Source organism: Oncorhynchus mykiss, chromosome 4, assembly GCF_013265735.2.
Source record: "Oncorhynchus mykiss isolate Arlee chromosome 4, USDA_OmykA_1.1, whole genome shotgun sequence".
Lineage (NCBI taxonomy): Eukaryota > Metazoa > Chordata > Actinopteri > Salmoniformes > Salmonidae > Oncorhynchus > Oncorhynchus mykiss.
The window spans coordinates 43,832,099-43,847,685 of record NC_048568.1 but is presented as its reverse complement, the minus strand read 5'-3'; the positions used below and the strand labels follow the sequence as shown (position 1 = coordinate 43,847,685).

Sequence of the window (15,587 nt, the reverse complement as noted above, 5' to 3'; positions counted from 1 at the left end):
GAAAACAATAGTGGTCCTAAAACGGAACCTTGAGGAACACCGAAACTTACAATTGATTTGTCAGAGGACAAACCATCCACAGGGACACACGGATAAGATCTAAACCAGGCCAGAACTTGTCCATGTAGACCAATTTGAGTTTCCAATCTCTCCAAAAGAATGTGGTGATCGATGGTATCAAAAGCAGCACTAAGGTCTAGGAGCACGAGGACAGATGCAGAGCCTTGGTCTGACGCCATTAAAATGTAATTTACCACCTTCACGAGTGCAGTCTCAGTGCTATGATGGGGTCTAAAACCAGACTGAAGCATTTCATATACAGTGTTTGTCTTCAGGAAGGCAGTGAGTTGTTGCGCAACAGCCTTTTCTACAATTTTTGAGAGGAATGGAAGATTCGATATAGGCAGATAGTTTTTTATATTTTCTGGGTCAAGGTTTGGCTTTTTCAAGAGAGGCTTTATTATGGTGGATGTTGTGTGTGTGTTGTGTGGATGTTGTGTGTGTGTGCTGTGTGGATGTTGTGTGTGTGTTGTGTGGATGTTGTGTGTGTGTGCTGTGTGGATGTTGTGTGTGTGTTGTGTGGATGTTGTGTGTGTGTGCTGTGTGGATGTTGTGTGTGTGTTGTGTGGATGTTGTGTGTGTGTTGTGTGGATGTTGTGTGGATGTTGTAGGAGGGCCAAGCACAGGACGCAGCTCTTTCAGTAGTTTAGTTGGAATAGGGTCCAGTATGCAGCTTGAAGGTTTAGAGGCCATGATTATTTTCCTCATTGTGTCGAGAGATTTGGTACTAAAACACTTGAGCGTCTCTCTTGATCCTAGGTCCTGGCAGAGTTGTGCAGACTCAGGACAACTGAGCTTTGGAGAAATACGCAGATTTAAAGAGGAGTCCGTAATTAGCTTTCTAATGATCATGATCTTTTCCTCAAAGAAGTTTATGAATTCATCACTGCTGAAGTGAAAGCCGTCCTCTCTTGGGGAATGCTGCTTTTTAGTTAGCTTTGCTAATGATATTGACCCACCCCCCCCCATGTGTGTGTTGTGTGGATGTTGTGTGGATGTTGTGTGTGTGTTGTGTGGATGTTGTGTGTGTGTGTTGTGTGTGTGTTGTGTGGATGTTGTGTGTGTGTGTTGTGTGTATGTTGTGTGTTGTGTGGATGTTGTGTGTGTGATGTGTTGAATGTGTGTTGTGTGGATGTTGTGTGTGTGTTGTGTGGATGTTGTGTGTGTGTGTTGTGTGGATGTTGTGTGTGTGTTTTGTGTGTTGTGTGGATGTTGTGTGTGTGTGTTGTGTGAATGTTGTGTGTGTGTTGTGTGTGTGTGTTGTGTGGTTGTGTGTGTGTGTGTTGTGTGGATGTTGTGTGGATGTTGTGTGTGTGTTGTGTGGATGTTGTGTGGATGTTGTGTGGATGTTGTGTGGATGTTGTGTGTTGTATGGATGTTGTGTGGATGTTGTGTGTGTGTTGTGTGGATGTTGTGTGGATGTTGTGTGTGTGTGCTGTGTGGATGTTGTGTGTGTGTTGTGTGGATGTTGTGTGTGTGTGCTGTGTGGATGTTGTGTGTGTGTTGTGTGGATGTTGTGTGGATGTTGTGTGTGTGTTGTGTGGATGTTGTGTGGATGTTGTGTGTGTGTTGTGTGGATGTTGTGTGAATGTTGTGTGTTGTATGGATGTTGTGTGGATGTTGTGTGTGTGTTGTGTGGATGTTGGGTGGATGTTGTGTGTGTGTGCTGTGTGGATGTTGTGTGTGTGTTGTGTGGATGTTGTGTGGATGTTGTGTGGATGTTGTGTGTGTGTTGTGTGGATGTTGTGTGTGTGTTGTGTGGATGTTGTGTGTGTGTTGTGTGGATGTTGTGTGGATGTTGTGTGTGTGTTGTGTGGATGTTGTGTGGATGTTGTGTGTGTGTTGTGTGGATGTTGTGTGTGTGTTGTGTGTTGTATGGATGTTGTGTGGATGTTGTGTGTGTGTTGTGTGGATGTTGTGTGGATGTTGTGTGTGTGTGTTGTGTGAATGTTGTGTGTGTGTTGTGTGTGTGTGTTGTGTGGTTGTGTGTGTGTGTGTTGTGTGGATGTTGTGTGTGTGTTGTGTGGATGTTGTGTGGATGTTGTGTGTGTGTTGTGTGGATGTTGTGTGGATGTTGTGTGTTGTATGGATGTTGTGTGGATGTTGTGTGTGTGTTGTGTGGATGTTGTGTGTTGTATGGATGTTGTGTGGATGTTGTGTGTGTGTTGTGTGGATGTTGTGTGTGTGTTGTGTGGATGTTGTGTGTTGTGTGGATGTTGTGTGTGTGTTGTGTGGATGTTGTGTGTTGTATGGATGTTGTGTGGATGTTGTGTGGATGTTGTGTGTGTGTTGTGTGGATGTTGTGTGTTGTATGGATGTTGTGTGTGTGTTGTGTGGATGTTGTGTGTGTGTTGTGTGGATGTTGTGTGTGTGTGCTGTGTGGATGTTGTGTGTGTGTTGTGTGGATGTTGTGTGGATGTTGTGTGTGTGTTGTGTGGATGTTGTGTGGATGTTGTGTGTGTGTTGTGTGGATGTTGTGTGAATGTTGTGTGTTGTATGGATGTTGTGTGGATGTTGTGTGTGTGTTGTGTGGATGTTGTGTGGATGTTGTGTGTGTGTGTGCTGTGTGGATGTTGTGTGTGTGTTGTGTGGATGTTGTGTGGATGTTGTGTGTGTGTTGTGTGGATGTTGTGTGTGTGTTGTGTGGATGTTGTGTGGATGTTGTGTGTGTGTTGTGTGGATGTTGTGTGGATGTTGTGTGTGTGTTGTGTGGATGTTGTGTGGATGTTGTGTGTGTGTTGTGTGGATGTTGTGTGGATGTTGTGTGTTGTATGGATGTTGTGTGGATGTTGTGTGTGTGTTGTGTGGATGTTGTGTGTGTGTTGTGTGTGTGTTGTGTGTGTGTTGTGTGGATGTTGTGTGTGTGTTGTGTGGATGTTGTGTGTTGTATGGATGTTGTGTGGATGTTGTGTGTGTGTTGTGTGGATGTTGTGTGTGTGTTGTGTGGATGTTGTGTGTTGTGTGGATGTTGTGTGTGTGTTGTGTGGATGTTGTGTGTTGTATGGATGTTGTGTGTGTGTTGTGTGGATGTTGTGTGGATGTTGTGTGTGTGTTGTGTGGATGTTGTGTGTGTGTTGTGTGGATGTTGTGTGGATGTTGTGTGTGTGTTGTGTGGATGTTGTGTGGATGTTGTGTGGATGTTGTGATGGAATGTGCCCAGGGTATGTTCTGCCATGTTACTAACCAGGACTCCTAACCTTCTCTATGACCCTAGATTGTATTCAGTAGGCAGCAAACGGAAGAAAACAGACCGAAACAAGGAGGTTCTCCCTAATCTGGTTCAATTACAAAATTCATTTTGTCGCAAAACATTTTGTTATGGTGTGAACTAATGAACAAGTTCCTGTTGAATCAAGGGATCATTCTGGAGCATCTATACAGCTGATACCTGTCGCTTGCTTTCATCTCATTTTCTATATTAAAAATGTTCTGGAAAATAGCACCCTATTCACTATGTAGTGCACTAGTTTAGACCAGGCACTATAGGGCAAGTGCACTACTTTTGCCCAGGTTCTATAGGGATAGTGCACTAGTTTTGACCAGGCACTATAGGGGTAGTGCATTAGTTTAGACCAGGCTCTATAGGGCAAGTGCACTACTTTTGCCCAGGTTCTATAGGGATAGTGCACTAGTTTTGACCAGGGCCTATAGGGTAATGTGCTATGTAGAGAATAGGGTGCCATTAGAGAGGTAGCCTATGTTAAAATTTAAATGCAATGAGGTATATTTATAAAGTGTATTTTAAATAGGAAGTAAAGACTTGTTTGTGTTTTGTCTCGGTTCTGCAGGTCAGGAAGTGGAAGATGTTGAGCCGTCACCACGGTGACGCTAAGCAGAAGGAGGCGGAGTCTGAGGTGCACCTTGGGGGCGGACCATGGGGGGTGAGAACCAACCACCAGCTGGCTAGCCCCGTCCTGCTGGAGTGCTGTGTCTGCAGTGGACCCTTCGTTAGCTACGCTCTGGAAGAGGCCTGGCAGCCACGGCAACGCACACAGGTACTGGGCTGGCCGCTAACAGCTAAACGCTAACTTTACCTTGATAACACACACAGGTACTGGGCTAGCCGCTAACAGCTAAACGCTAACTTACCTTGATAACACACACAGGTGGGCTAGCCGCTAACAGCCAAACGCTAACTTTACCTTGATAACACACACAGGTACTGGGCTAGCCGCTAACAGCCAAACGCTAACTTTACCTTGATAACACACACAGGTACTGGGCTAGCCGCTAACAGCCAAACGCTAACTTTACATTGATAACATACACAGGTACTGGGCTAGCCGCTAACAGCTAACTGTATCTTTATAACACACACAGGTGGGCTAGCCTCTAGCTAACCGCTAACTGTATCTTTATAACACAAACAGGTGGGCTAACCTCTAACTAACCGCTAACTGTATCTTTATAACACACACGGGTGGGCTAGCCTCTAACTAACCGCTAACTGTATCTTTATAACACACACAGGTGGGCTAGCCTCTAACTAACCGCTAACTGTATCTTTATAACACACACAGGTGGGCTAGCCTCTAACTAACCGCTAACTGCTGCCACCTATGTTAAATGGAGAGAGTGATTGACCACCTCACTTAGAAGTATGCAAGTGCAAAAATATTTCCCTCTCTTGTCTTTCTCTCTCTTCTTCTCTTTCTCTCTCTTCTTCTCTTTCTCTCTCTTCTTATCTCACTCAAAACTGTGAGAGATACTTTACCAATTAAAAAAAAATACAAAAATACTTTATAAATGATTAATGAAGTCATAATTTTGTCATTGTCATGGATACCGCATCTCCTGCAGTTCCCCTCCGCTAGTTCAGTCAACATACACACTGCAGAGAGACAGAGAGAGACGCACACTGCCCGCAAAATGAGGTGGAAATTGAGCTGCACTTCCTAACCTCCTGCCAAATGTATGACGTTATTAGAGAGACATATTTCCCTCAGATTACACAGATACACAAAGAATTCGAAAAACAAATCAATTTTTTTTAATGTGTCATGTTTACTATTAAACAATAGAAAATTATTTCGTTTTTGTTTATTATCTATTTCACTTGCTTTGGCAATGTAAGCACACAGAGAGAGAGCGAGAGGAGAGATAGAGAGAGGGGAGACAGAGAGAGGAGAGATAGAGAGAGGGGAGACAGAGAGAGGGGAGACAGAGAGAGGGGCGTAGGAAGGAAGGGGAACAGATTCAGAGATAGAATTGGAGACAGAGTTAGAGGGAAGGTAGGAGAGAGGACCAGAGGGAAGATAGGAGAGAGGACAAGAGGGAAGATAGGAGAGAGGACCAGAGGGAAGATAGGAGAGAGGACCAGAGGGAAGATAGGAGAGAGGACCAGAGGGAAGATAGGAGAGAGGACAAGAGGGAAGATAGGAGAGGACCAGAGGGAAGATAGGAGAGAGGACCAGAGGGAAGGAGGAGATAGGATCAGAGGGAAGGAGGAGAGAGGACCAGAGGGAAGGAGGAGAGAGGACCAGAGAGGGGACCAGAGGGAAGGAGGAGAGAGGACCAGAGGGAAGGTAGGAGAGAGGTCCAGAGGGAATGTAAGAGAGAGTACCAGAGAGAAGGAGGAGAGAGGACCAGAGAGAAGGTAGGAGAGAGGACCAGAGGGAAGGTACGAGAGAGAACCAGAGGGAAGGTAGGAGAGAGGACCAGAGGGAAGGTAGGAGAGAGGACCAGAGGTAAGGAGGAGAGAGGACCAGATGGAAGGTAGGAGAGAGGACCAGAGGGAAGGTACGAGAGAGGACCAGAGGGAAGGTACGAGAGAGGACCAGAGGGAAGATAGGAGAGAGGACCAGAGGGAAGGTAGGAGAGAGGACCAGAAGGAAGGAGGAGAGAGGACCAGAGGGAAGGAAGAGAGAGGACCAGAGGGAAGGAAGAGAGAGGACCAGAGAGAAGGAGGAGAGAGGACCAGAGAGAAGGTAGGAGAGAGGACCAGAGAGAAGGTAGGAGAGAGGACCAGAGGGAAGATAGGAGAGGACCAGAGGGAAGGAGGAGTGAGGACCAGAGGGAAGGAGGAGGGAGGACTAGAGGGAGGGAGGACCAGAGGGAAGGAGGAGAGAGGACCAGAGGGAAGGAGGAGAGAGGACCAGAGGGAAGGTAGGAGAGAGGACCAGAGGGAAGATAGGAGAGAGGACCAGAGGGAAGGAGGAGAGAGGACCAGAGGGAAGGTAGGAGGGAGGACCAGAAGGAAGGTAGGAGAGAGGACCAGAGGGAAGGAGGCGAGAGGACCAGAAGGAAGGAGGAGGGAGGACCAGAAGGAAGGTAGGAGAGAGGACCAGAGGGAAGGAGGAGAGAGGACCAGAAGGAAGGAGGAGAGAGGACAAGAGGGAAGGTACGAGAGAGGACCAGAGGGAAGGTAGGAGAGAGGACCAGAAGGAAGGAGGAGAGGACCAGAGGGAAGGTAGGAGAGAGGACCAGAGGGAAGGTAGGAGGGAGGACCAGAAGGAAGGTAGGAGAGAGGACCAGAGGGAAGGAGGAGAGAGGACCAGAAGGAAGGAGGAGAGAGGACAAGAGGGAAGGTACGAGAGAGGACCAGAGGGAAGGTAGGAGAGAGGACCAGAGGGAAGGTAGGAGAGAGGACCAGAAGGAAGGAGGAGAGAGGACCAGAGGGAAGGTAGGAGAGAGGACCAGAGAGAAGGAGGAGGGAGGACCAGAGGGAAGTAGGAGAGAGGACCAGAGGGAAGGATGAGAGAGGACCAGAGAGAAGGAGGGGAGAGAGAGAGAGAGAGAGATGGAGAGATTGAGAGGGAGAGAGAGAGAGAGAGTCATGGAGTCATGGTAATGGAGGAGCTGGGTACATATGGAGAGTATTACACATTGTCTCCTGTGATGAACAGAACCATCATCTCCCTCCATAATCCTCTCTTTCTGGTTCCTGTATTCTGATTGTTAGTTTTACAGGCTTTGGTTTTTCCATTTATGTTTTGAGGTTGGACTTCAGCACGTATAACTCGTTAGCATGTATGGCGCACCAATTGGTGTCACCTCGTTAGTCAGTATGTGTTAGTAGGAAGGTGTCTGGCCCAGGTGATATATAAGAGTGTCTGGCCCAGGTGATATTTAAGAGTGTCTGGCCCAGGTGATATTTAAGAGTGTCTGGCCCAGGTGATATTTAAGAGTGTCTGGCCCAGGTGATATTTAAGAGTGTCTGGCCCAGGTGATATTTAAGAGTGTCTGGCCCAGGTGATATTCAAGAGTGTCTGGCCCAGGTGTTATTTAAGAGTGTATGGCCCAGGTGATATATAAGAGTGTCTGGCCCAGGTGATATATAAGAGTGTCTGGCCCAGGTGATATATAAGAGTGTCTGGCCCAGGTAATATTTAGGAGTGGCTGGCCCAGGTGATATTTAGAGGTGGCTGGCCCAGGTGATATTTAAGAGGGGCTGGCCCAGGTGATATTTAAGAGTGGCTGGCCCAGGTGATATTTAAGAGTGTCTGGCCCAGGTGATATTTAAGAGTGTCTGGCCCAGGTGATATTTAAGAGTGTCTGGCACAGGTGATATTTAAGAGCGGCTGGCACCAGGTGATATTTAAGAGTGGCTGGCCCAGGTGATATTTAAGAGCGGCTGGCCAACTCTTTTAGTTGGCTCTCCCAATTTTGATTTCTAGACGAACAATCCTCCAATCTGATTTTCCTGATTTCCTGTTTTTCTCCACCTTTCTTTCCTTCCTGTCTTTAAGTTTGGTGTGGGCTTTTCTTTTGTCTGCCTCAGCTTTGTACATGTAGTGGGCGCTCATGGTGGGTGTCTTTTAGGTCCCAGTCGTTGTTGCTATGCAACTTTCAGTGGACACACCCATGAGTGTCTTTCAGAACCCCTCCTAACCCCCCCCCCCCCCCCCCCTCCCACCCCACCCACCACCATACCGTTTCATTTCGGTTGTTGGTCAGTGACTCTTTGTTAGTCCACCCACTGGGGAGCCATGCCCAGACAATCAGAAGATGTTTTTTTTCCCCCCCCACAAAAGGGCTTTATTACAGACAGAAATACTGCTCCGTTTCATCAGCTGTCCATGTGGCTGGTCTCAGACCCCCGCAGGTGAAGAAGCCGGATGTGGAGGTCATGGGCTGGGGTGGTTAGATGTGGTCAGCGGTTGTGAGGCCTGTTGGATGTACTGCCATAATTCTCTAAAACGACGTTACAGCGGCTTAAGGTAGAGAAATTAACATTAAATTCCCTGGCAACAGCTCTGGCGGACATGCCTGCAGTCAGCACGCCAATTGCACGCTCCCTCAAAACATGAGACATCTGTGTTATTGTGTTGTGTGATACAACTGCACAATTTAGAAAGGCTTTTTATTTGTCCCCAGCACAAGGTGCACCTGTGTAATGACCATGCTGTTTAAATCAGCTTCTTGATATGTCACACCTGTCAGGAGGTATGGATTATCTTGGTAAAAGGAGAAATGCTCACTAACAGGGATGTAAACAAATGTGCACAACATTTGAGAGAAATGCTTTTTGTGCGAATGGAACATTTCTGGGATCTTTTTATTTCAACTCATGAAACACGGGACCAACACTTTACATGTTGTGTTTATATTTTGGTTATATATACATATGTAATAAAACTGTAACAAGTTTTGTAATTAATTGTAATAATTCATAGTTACACTGTTTGAACAACATGTAACAGGTTGCAGTCTGTAACTGCAGAGGTGTAACATATGAACGCTTGTTAAATGTTTGTTACAGAAGTTTCCAATAGCATCTCAACGCACCGTATTTCAGCACAAACCACATGAATAAATATTATTCACAACCGACCACGTCATTGACAAAACTCTGCAATCAAGAGCTCTGGAGTCTGATGCTCAGGCCCCAAACTCTGCAATAAAGACTGGTAAAGTCTGATGCTCAGGCCCCAAACTCTGCAATAAAGACTGGTAAAGTCTGATGCTCAGGCCCCAAACTCTGCAATAAAGAGCTCTGGAGTCTGATGCTCAGGCCCAAAACTCTGCAATAAAGAGCTCTGGAGTCTGATGCTCAGGCCCAAAACTCTGCAATAAAGACTGGTAAAGTCTGATGCTCAGGCCCAGAACTCTGCAATAATAAAGAGCTCTGGAGTCTGATGCTCAGGCCCAGAACTCTGCAATAAAGACTGGTAAAGTCTGATGCTCAGGCCCACAAATCTGCAATAAAGAGCTCTGGAGTCTGATGCTCAGGCCCAAAACTCTGCAATAAAGACTGGTAAAGTCTGATGCTCAGGCCCAAAACTCTGCAATAAAGACTGGTAAAGTCTGATGCTCAGGCCCAAAACTCTGCAATAAAGACTGGTAAAGTCTGATGCTCAGGCCCACAAATCTGCAATAAAGAGCTCTGGAGTCTGATGCTCAGGCCCCAAACTCTGCAATAATAAAGAGCTCTGGAGTCTGATGCTCAGGCCCAAAACTCTGCAATAAAGAGCTCTGGAGTCTGATGCTCAGGCCCAGAACTCTGCAATAAAGACTGGTAAAGTCTGATGCTCAGGCCCAAAACTCTGCAATAATAAAGAGCTCTGGAGTCTGATGCTCAGGCCCAAAACTCTGCAATCAAGAGCTCTGGAGTCTGATGCTCAGGCCCAATGGCAAAAACGTGTTCAGAAACGGTTCACATCAACAAAAAAAAAAACACTTTTAATTGATTAATCATTTAACGGTGCATTTGACATGTGGATCAATTACTTTAACCATCAATAAAAATAAAACATTTAACACAGATAAAAATTAAAGTTGTGAGTCATTCGTGCCAAATTGTAAGCCTATTAAGCTTCTTTAAATAATGGTTTGTAATTCATAAACATTTTAAAATGGTCATAAGGCAAACTCTTATTCCATCTTGTTTCACTGTTGGAAGGGAAAAGCATGGTTTATGTTATCTATCCTAGGAAGTAAGGCATCATGTCAAGATCTTAATGATTTATGTTTTCACCAGCTGACTGATAAATCAAATCAAATGTATTTATAAAGCCCTTCTTACATCAACTGATATCTCAAAGATCTGTACAGAAACTCAGCCTAAAACCCCAAACAGCAAGCAATGCAGGTGTGGAAGCACGGTCCATATTGTATTGGTCTGTGTTAGTGGTGGCTGTTTAACAGTCTGATGGCCTTGAGATAGAAGCTGTTTTTCAGTCTCTCAGCTTTGGTCCCAGCTTTGATGCACCTGTACTGACCTCGCCTTCTGGATGGTAGCGGTGTGAACAGGCAGTGGCTCGGGTGGTTGTTGTCCTTGATGATCTTATTGGCCTTCCTGTGACATCGGGTGCTGTAGGTGTCCTGGAGGGCAGGTAGATTGCCCCCAGCGATGCGTTGGGCAGACCGCACCACCCTCTGGAGAGCCTTACGGTTGAGGGCGGTGCAGTTGCTGTATCAGGCGGTGATACAGCCCGACAGGATGCTCTCGATTGTGCATCTGTAAAGGTTTGACAGGGCTTTAGGTGACAAGCCAAATTTCTTCAGCCTCCTGAGGTTGAAGAGGCGCTGTTGTGCCTTCTTCACCACGCTGTCTGTGTGGGTGAACCATTTCAGTTTGCCTGTGATGTGTACGCCGAGGAACTTGAAACTCTCCACCTTCTCCACTACTGTCCCGTCTATGTGGATTAGGGGTGCTCCCTCTGCTGTTTCCTGAAGTCCACAATCATCTCCTTTGTTTTGTTGATGTTGAGTGAGAGCTTGTTTTCCTGACACCACACGCCGAGTGCCCTCACATCTCTTCCCTGTAAGCTGTCTCCGTCGTTGTTGGTAATCAAGCCCACTACTGTTGTATCGTCTGCAAACTTGTTGATTGAGTTGGAGGCGGCCATGCAATCAGTCTAGATTGTTTTTCCCAATTAGCTTGACTAGCTAGCTGAAACTGGCAAATATAAGCTGGGCTCGATGGTCTTATCTTCCCTGAACCTTGTTCTCAGGGTATGTTGCCCAAGGATATTACGTGAGACGCACCCAGCATGTCAACGTTAGCTAGCTACCTACTTGTATCAAAAACACTGAGCAATATTAGTTCATTTTCAGCTAAACACTAGCTAACTTATTAGTGTTGGCAAGTGCTATTATTGTTGGTCGGATAACACAGCCTATAACACACGGCCTAGCTAACTATATAAATCATGGTGATGCTAGCTTACTGGCAGGTTGTCATGGTGATGATAACTAGGGGTAATGTAGGGGGTCTATGCTAAATTGTCATCCATTCTTCTTTACCACAGATTCCCACAAGGTCTCAGACTCCAGGATGGGGAATGTTTACAAGAAAGAAACAGACGAAGACAGTCGGAGACAGAGTTGTCGATTTCCATTGTTTTTTGTAATGTTGAAAAGGGAAGAAAAAGACAGACCCATTTTTCTAAATGAGCTATTTAGGCTACTCATCATACTGTAGGCTACTCATCATACTGTAGGCTACTCATCATACTGTAGGCTACTCACCATACTGTAGGCTACTCATCATACTGTAGGCTACTCACCATACTGTAGGCTACTCATCATACTGTAGGCTACTCACCATACTGTAGGCTACTCATCATACTGTAGGCTACTCATCATACTGTAGGCTACTCACCATACTGTAGGCTACTCATCATACTGTAGGCTACTCACCATACTGTAGGCTACTCATCATACTGTAGGCTACTCACCATACTGTAGGCTACTCACCATACTGTAGGCTACTCATCATACTGTAGGCTACTCATCATACTGTAGGCTACTCATCATACTGTAGGCTACTCATCAAACTGTAGGCTACTCACCATACTGTAGGCTACTCACCATACTGTAGGCTACTCATCATACTGTAGGCTACTCATCATACTGTAGGCTACTCATCATACTGTAGGCTACTCACCATACTGTAGGCTACTCATCATACTGTAGGCTACTCACCATACTGTAGGCTACTCATCATACTGTAGGCTACTCATACTGTAGGCTACTCATCATACTGTAGGCTACTCACCATACTGTAGGCTACTCACCATACTGTAGGCTACTCATACTGTAGGCTACAGATTTGAGTCACCACTATAATAATTATTTATTGAGTAGGCCTATATCGTTGTTTATTCCAATTAATAAAATTATTAATCTAACAATAAAAATCCTTATTATTTTCTAAGAAATGTAACTTATTTTTACATGCTGCAATAAAGTTGACTAAAGGAGAAGTTCCCCTTTTGTTTTGTAGGTATTTCCACTTGGTAATGAGTAGTAAGTAATTATATCGTACAAAAAAAAATGTCTCAATTGTTTAGGTATCCATATCAGCAATTCTGTTGGACCAAACCGCTAGTTGAAATTGCTTGTTATCTTTCATCTTTGTTGTTGTGTGGAACAGCAAGGAGCTTTGTGTAGGGGGGAGGAGCTTCATATGGGGGGAGGAGCTTCATATGGGGGGAGGAGCTTTAGTGTGTGTGTGTGGGGGGGGGGCTTGGTGGGTGTGTTGTAAATGGGAAGGTGCACAGTCACAGCGGAAGGAGTGAAGGAGATACCTTGACAACAAGTGGACATAAATGCTATTAACAATTGAGAAAAAAAAAAGATTCTTGCAAAACAGGCATTTCGAATATCATATCATGCTAAAATGTCAATTCTAATTAATTCGATATATCTTCTCGTATCTGAATACCCATAAAACTATCCTTATTGATGTGAAGTTCCTTAGCTTTCATGACTAATACAAATAAGAAAGGGCTAATTGGACATCCTTGTTTAATTCCATGTCTAATATCGAATCTCTGTGAGGTTCCATGGGATATCTTCACAGAGCTGCTACAATTTGAAAATAATAATGTTAATTTGTATCAAAAAGTCTACAAATAAAATAAAGCTATCTTCAATAGCGTGCTCTTTGTAGACTATCAAGTCCAATACTAGTCAGATATTATTACCAAATGTGTCTGCCCTTCGTAAAACCAGACTGGTATCAGATATTAATAAATGTATTCATATATTTTACCTCAACTAACCTGTACCCCCGCACACTGACCCGGTACCCCCTGTGTGTAGCCTCGTTATTGTTTATTTATTGTGTTACTTTTTATTTATTTTTTAACTTTAGTTTATCTAGTAAATATTTTCTTAACTCTTCTTGAACTTCACTGTTGGTCCAGGGCTTGTAAGTAAAGCATTTCACTTTAAGGTCTACACGTGTTGTATTCGGCGCATGTGACAAATAAACTTTGATTTGATATATCTGCAATTCATAAAACCAGACTGGGTATCGTTAATGACTGGGTCAAGACCTTTTTCTAAAAAAAGTATTTCTGCAAAGTTGGATGCTAGTAGCTATCCATCATTGTTCGTTAATGTGACTGGTCTTGAATTTTCTATCATCATGGGATCTTTGTTTTGGGGATTTACAGAAATAAGGCTATAAAATATAGAGACGTCCACAGGGCCCCTAAATCAAATACCTCCTTAAAGACATGAAATATAAATTAAACAATATCCTCCTGAAAAACTTCATATCACTAATAAGGTCATCATTCCCTGGAGATTAAATGTTGTTCTCTCTTAATTTACTGATGCATTTTTATTCAATTACAATGATATAAATTCATTAATCTCATGACTTTTTGAAGTCTTCAACTATGAACTTTGCATAGTCTTTGACAGAGTCTAGACAGGCAAATATGCAGTATCCTTAGTAGGACAGACTTGTGGAAAGGTTACCATAGAGACCTATTTTGAAATACAGCATTGTTGTTTTCTTTGCCATCTACTTGTCTATTTATCTTATGAAAAGAGGTACATTCAAATAGATTTTTTTTCTCTAAATTGTAAAAGTACTTTGTGTTTTTTTTCTCACTTCCTCTAATCATTTACACCTTCATCTTCCCCTTTTTCTCTCTTCCAACATTCAGTCCAGTTGTAGTTGTAAAGAAAATAATTCATCAAGGTCCTCCATGGAGATTAGATACAATATTTCCTTAAGTTTGTTTTACCCTCAATCTTTTAAGTTCAGCAATTTCTTTACCTCACTTCATGGCTGTTTGTCGTATTTCAAAACTCATTCATTCCCAATATTTCCCATAAGACATAGTAAACAGATCAGCTTTTCAAAAAAAAAATTCTTATATAATATCTTTGGCATCCATCTTGAATTTATCATCTCCCAACAGCCTACTACTGAGTTTGCAATAACTCTGATAATTATTTAGCTTCATGATCAGTAACAACAGTTGATTCAATGGATACTTTGACTATTTTCTAATGAATTAGAAAATCAACCAGAAGTACATTTCTTGACTGTCTGGACATATCCTTGTCCTTGTCCCTGTCTGGACACGTCCTTGTCTGGACATGTCCTTGTCCCTGTCTGGACATGTCCTTGTCCCTGTCTGGACATGTCCTTGTCCTTGTCTGGACATGTCCTTGTCCTTGTCCCTGTCTGGACATATCCTTGTCCTTGTCCCTGTCTGGACATGTCCTTGTCCTTGTCCCTGTCTGGACACGTCCTTGTCTGGACATGTCCTTGTCCCTGTCTGGACATGTCCTTGTCCTTGTCCCTGTCTGGAAATGTCCTTGTCCTTGTCCCTGTCTGGACATGTCCTTGTCCCTGTCTGGACATATCCTTGTCCTTGTCCCTGTCTGGAAATGTCCTTGTCCTTGTCCCTGTCTGGACATGTCCTTGTCCCTGTCTGGACTTGTCCTTGTCCCTGTCTGGACATGTCCTTGTCCCTGTCTGGACATGTCCTTATCCCTGTCTGGACATGTCCTTGTCCCTGTCTGGACATGTCCTTGTCCTTGTCCCTGTCTGGACATGTCCTTGTCCCTGTCTGGACATGTCCTTGTCCCTGTCTGGACATGTCCTTGTTAGACCAAGTGAGTTCCTATTTAATCAGGATATCTAGATCTCCATATGGCAACACGTAGATTATTCAACTCAAGATGATCAGTGATGGGTTTATTAGGATGGAATCTATGTCAATCATCACATTAGAAACAGAACTAAAATCCCCAACTAGGATCCTTTTCATATCTTAAAATACACCTTTAACTCTATTACGCCCATCTTCAAATTCTTGAAATAATATCCCCCCCGATCATAAAATTACCAAAGTAGTACTCAAGGGGGAGATATTGCGTAGTCTTTACAATACGGAGTTAATCGCCTGTAGGCAGTGTTAGCATGCCAGTTCTCAGGTTAGTCTTATCTCATTCATGTGTTTAGTCTTTACAATACAGAGTTAAACGCCTGTAGGCGGTGTTAGCATGCCAGTTCTCAGGTTAGTCTTATCTCATTCATGTGTTTAGTCTTTACAATACAGAGTTAAACGCCTGTAGGCAGTGTTAGCATGCCAGTTCTCAGGTTAGTCTTATCTCATTCATGTGTTTAGTCTTTACAACAAAAGGCATCTTTTCGCCCAGTAATTAGGCAGTGTTTTCCAGTTCCAACTCTCAGGCTCTGGCTCTTCGTCAAGTCTTCTAAATTTGTCCGAACTTCTTTCCCATCCATTATCACTCTTGCACCTTCCTTTCGATCTTTAGCAACTATAGACAGCACAGCTCCTCCCGTGTCACTTTGTCCGCAGAAGGTCAGA

General features: G+C 44.2%; 1 protein-coding gene across 1 annotated transcript in view; it reads left to right on the top strand.

The window, feature by feature from the left end:
• The window catches only part of sgk1 (serum/glucocorticoid regulated kinase 1), a 115,282-nt gene that overhangs the window by 56,154 nt on the left and 43,541 nt on the right, over window positions 1-15,587 (top strand). The window contains exon 3 of the mRNA XM_036976412.1: window positions 3,849-4,055. Within this exon, the coding sequence (XP_036832307.1) occupies window positions 3,849-4,055 (207 nt within the window). The remainder of the gene's footprint in view (window positions 1-3,848; window positions 4,056-15,587) is intronic.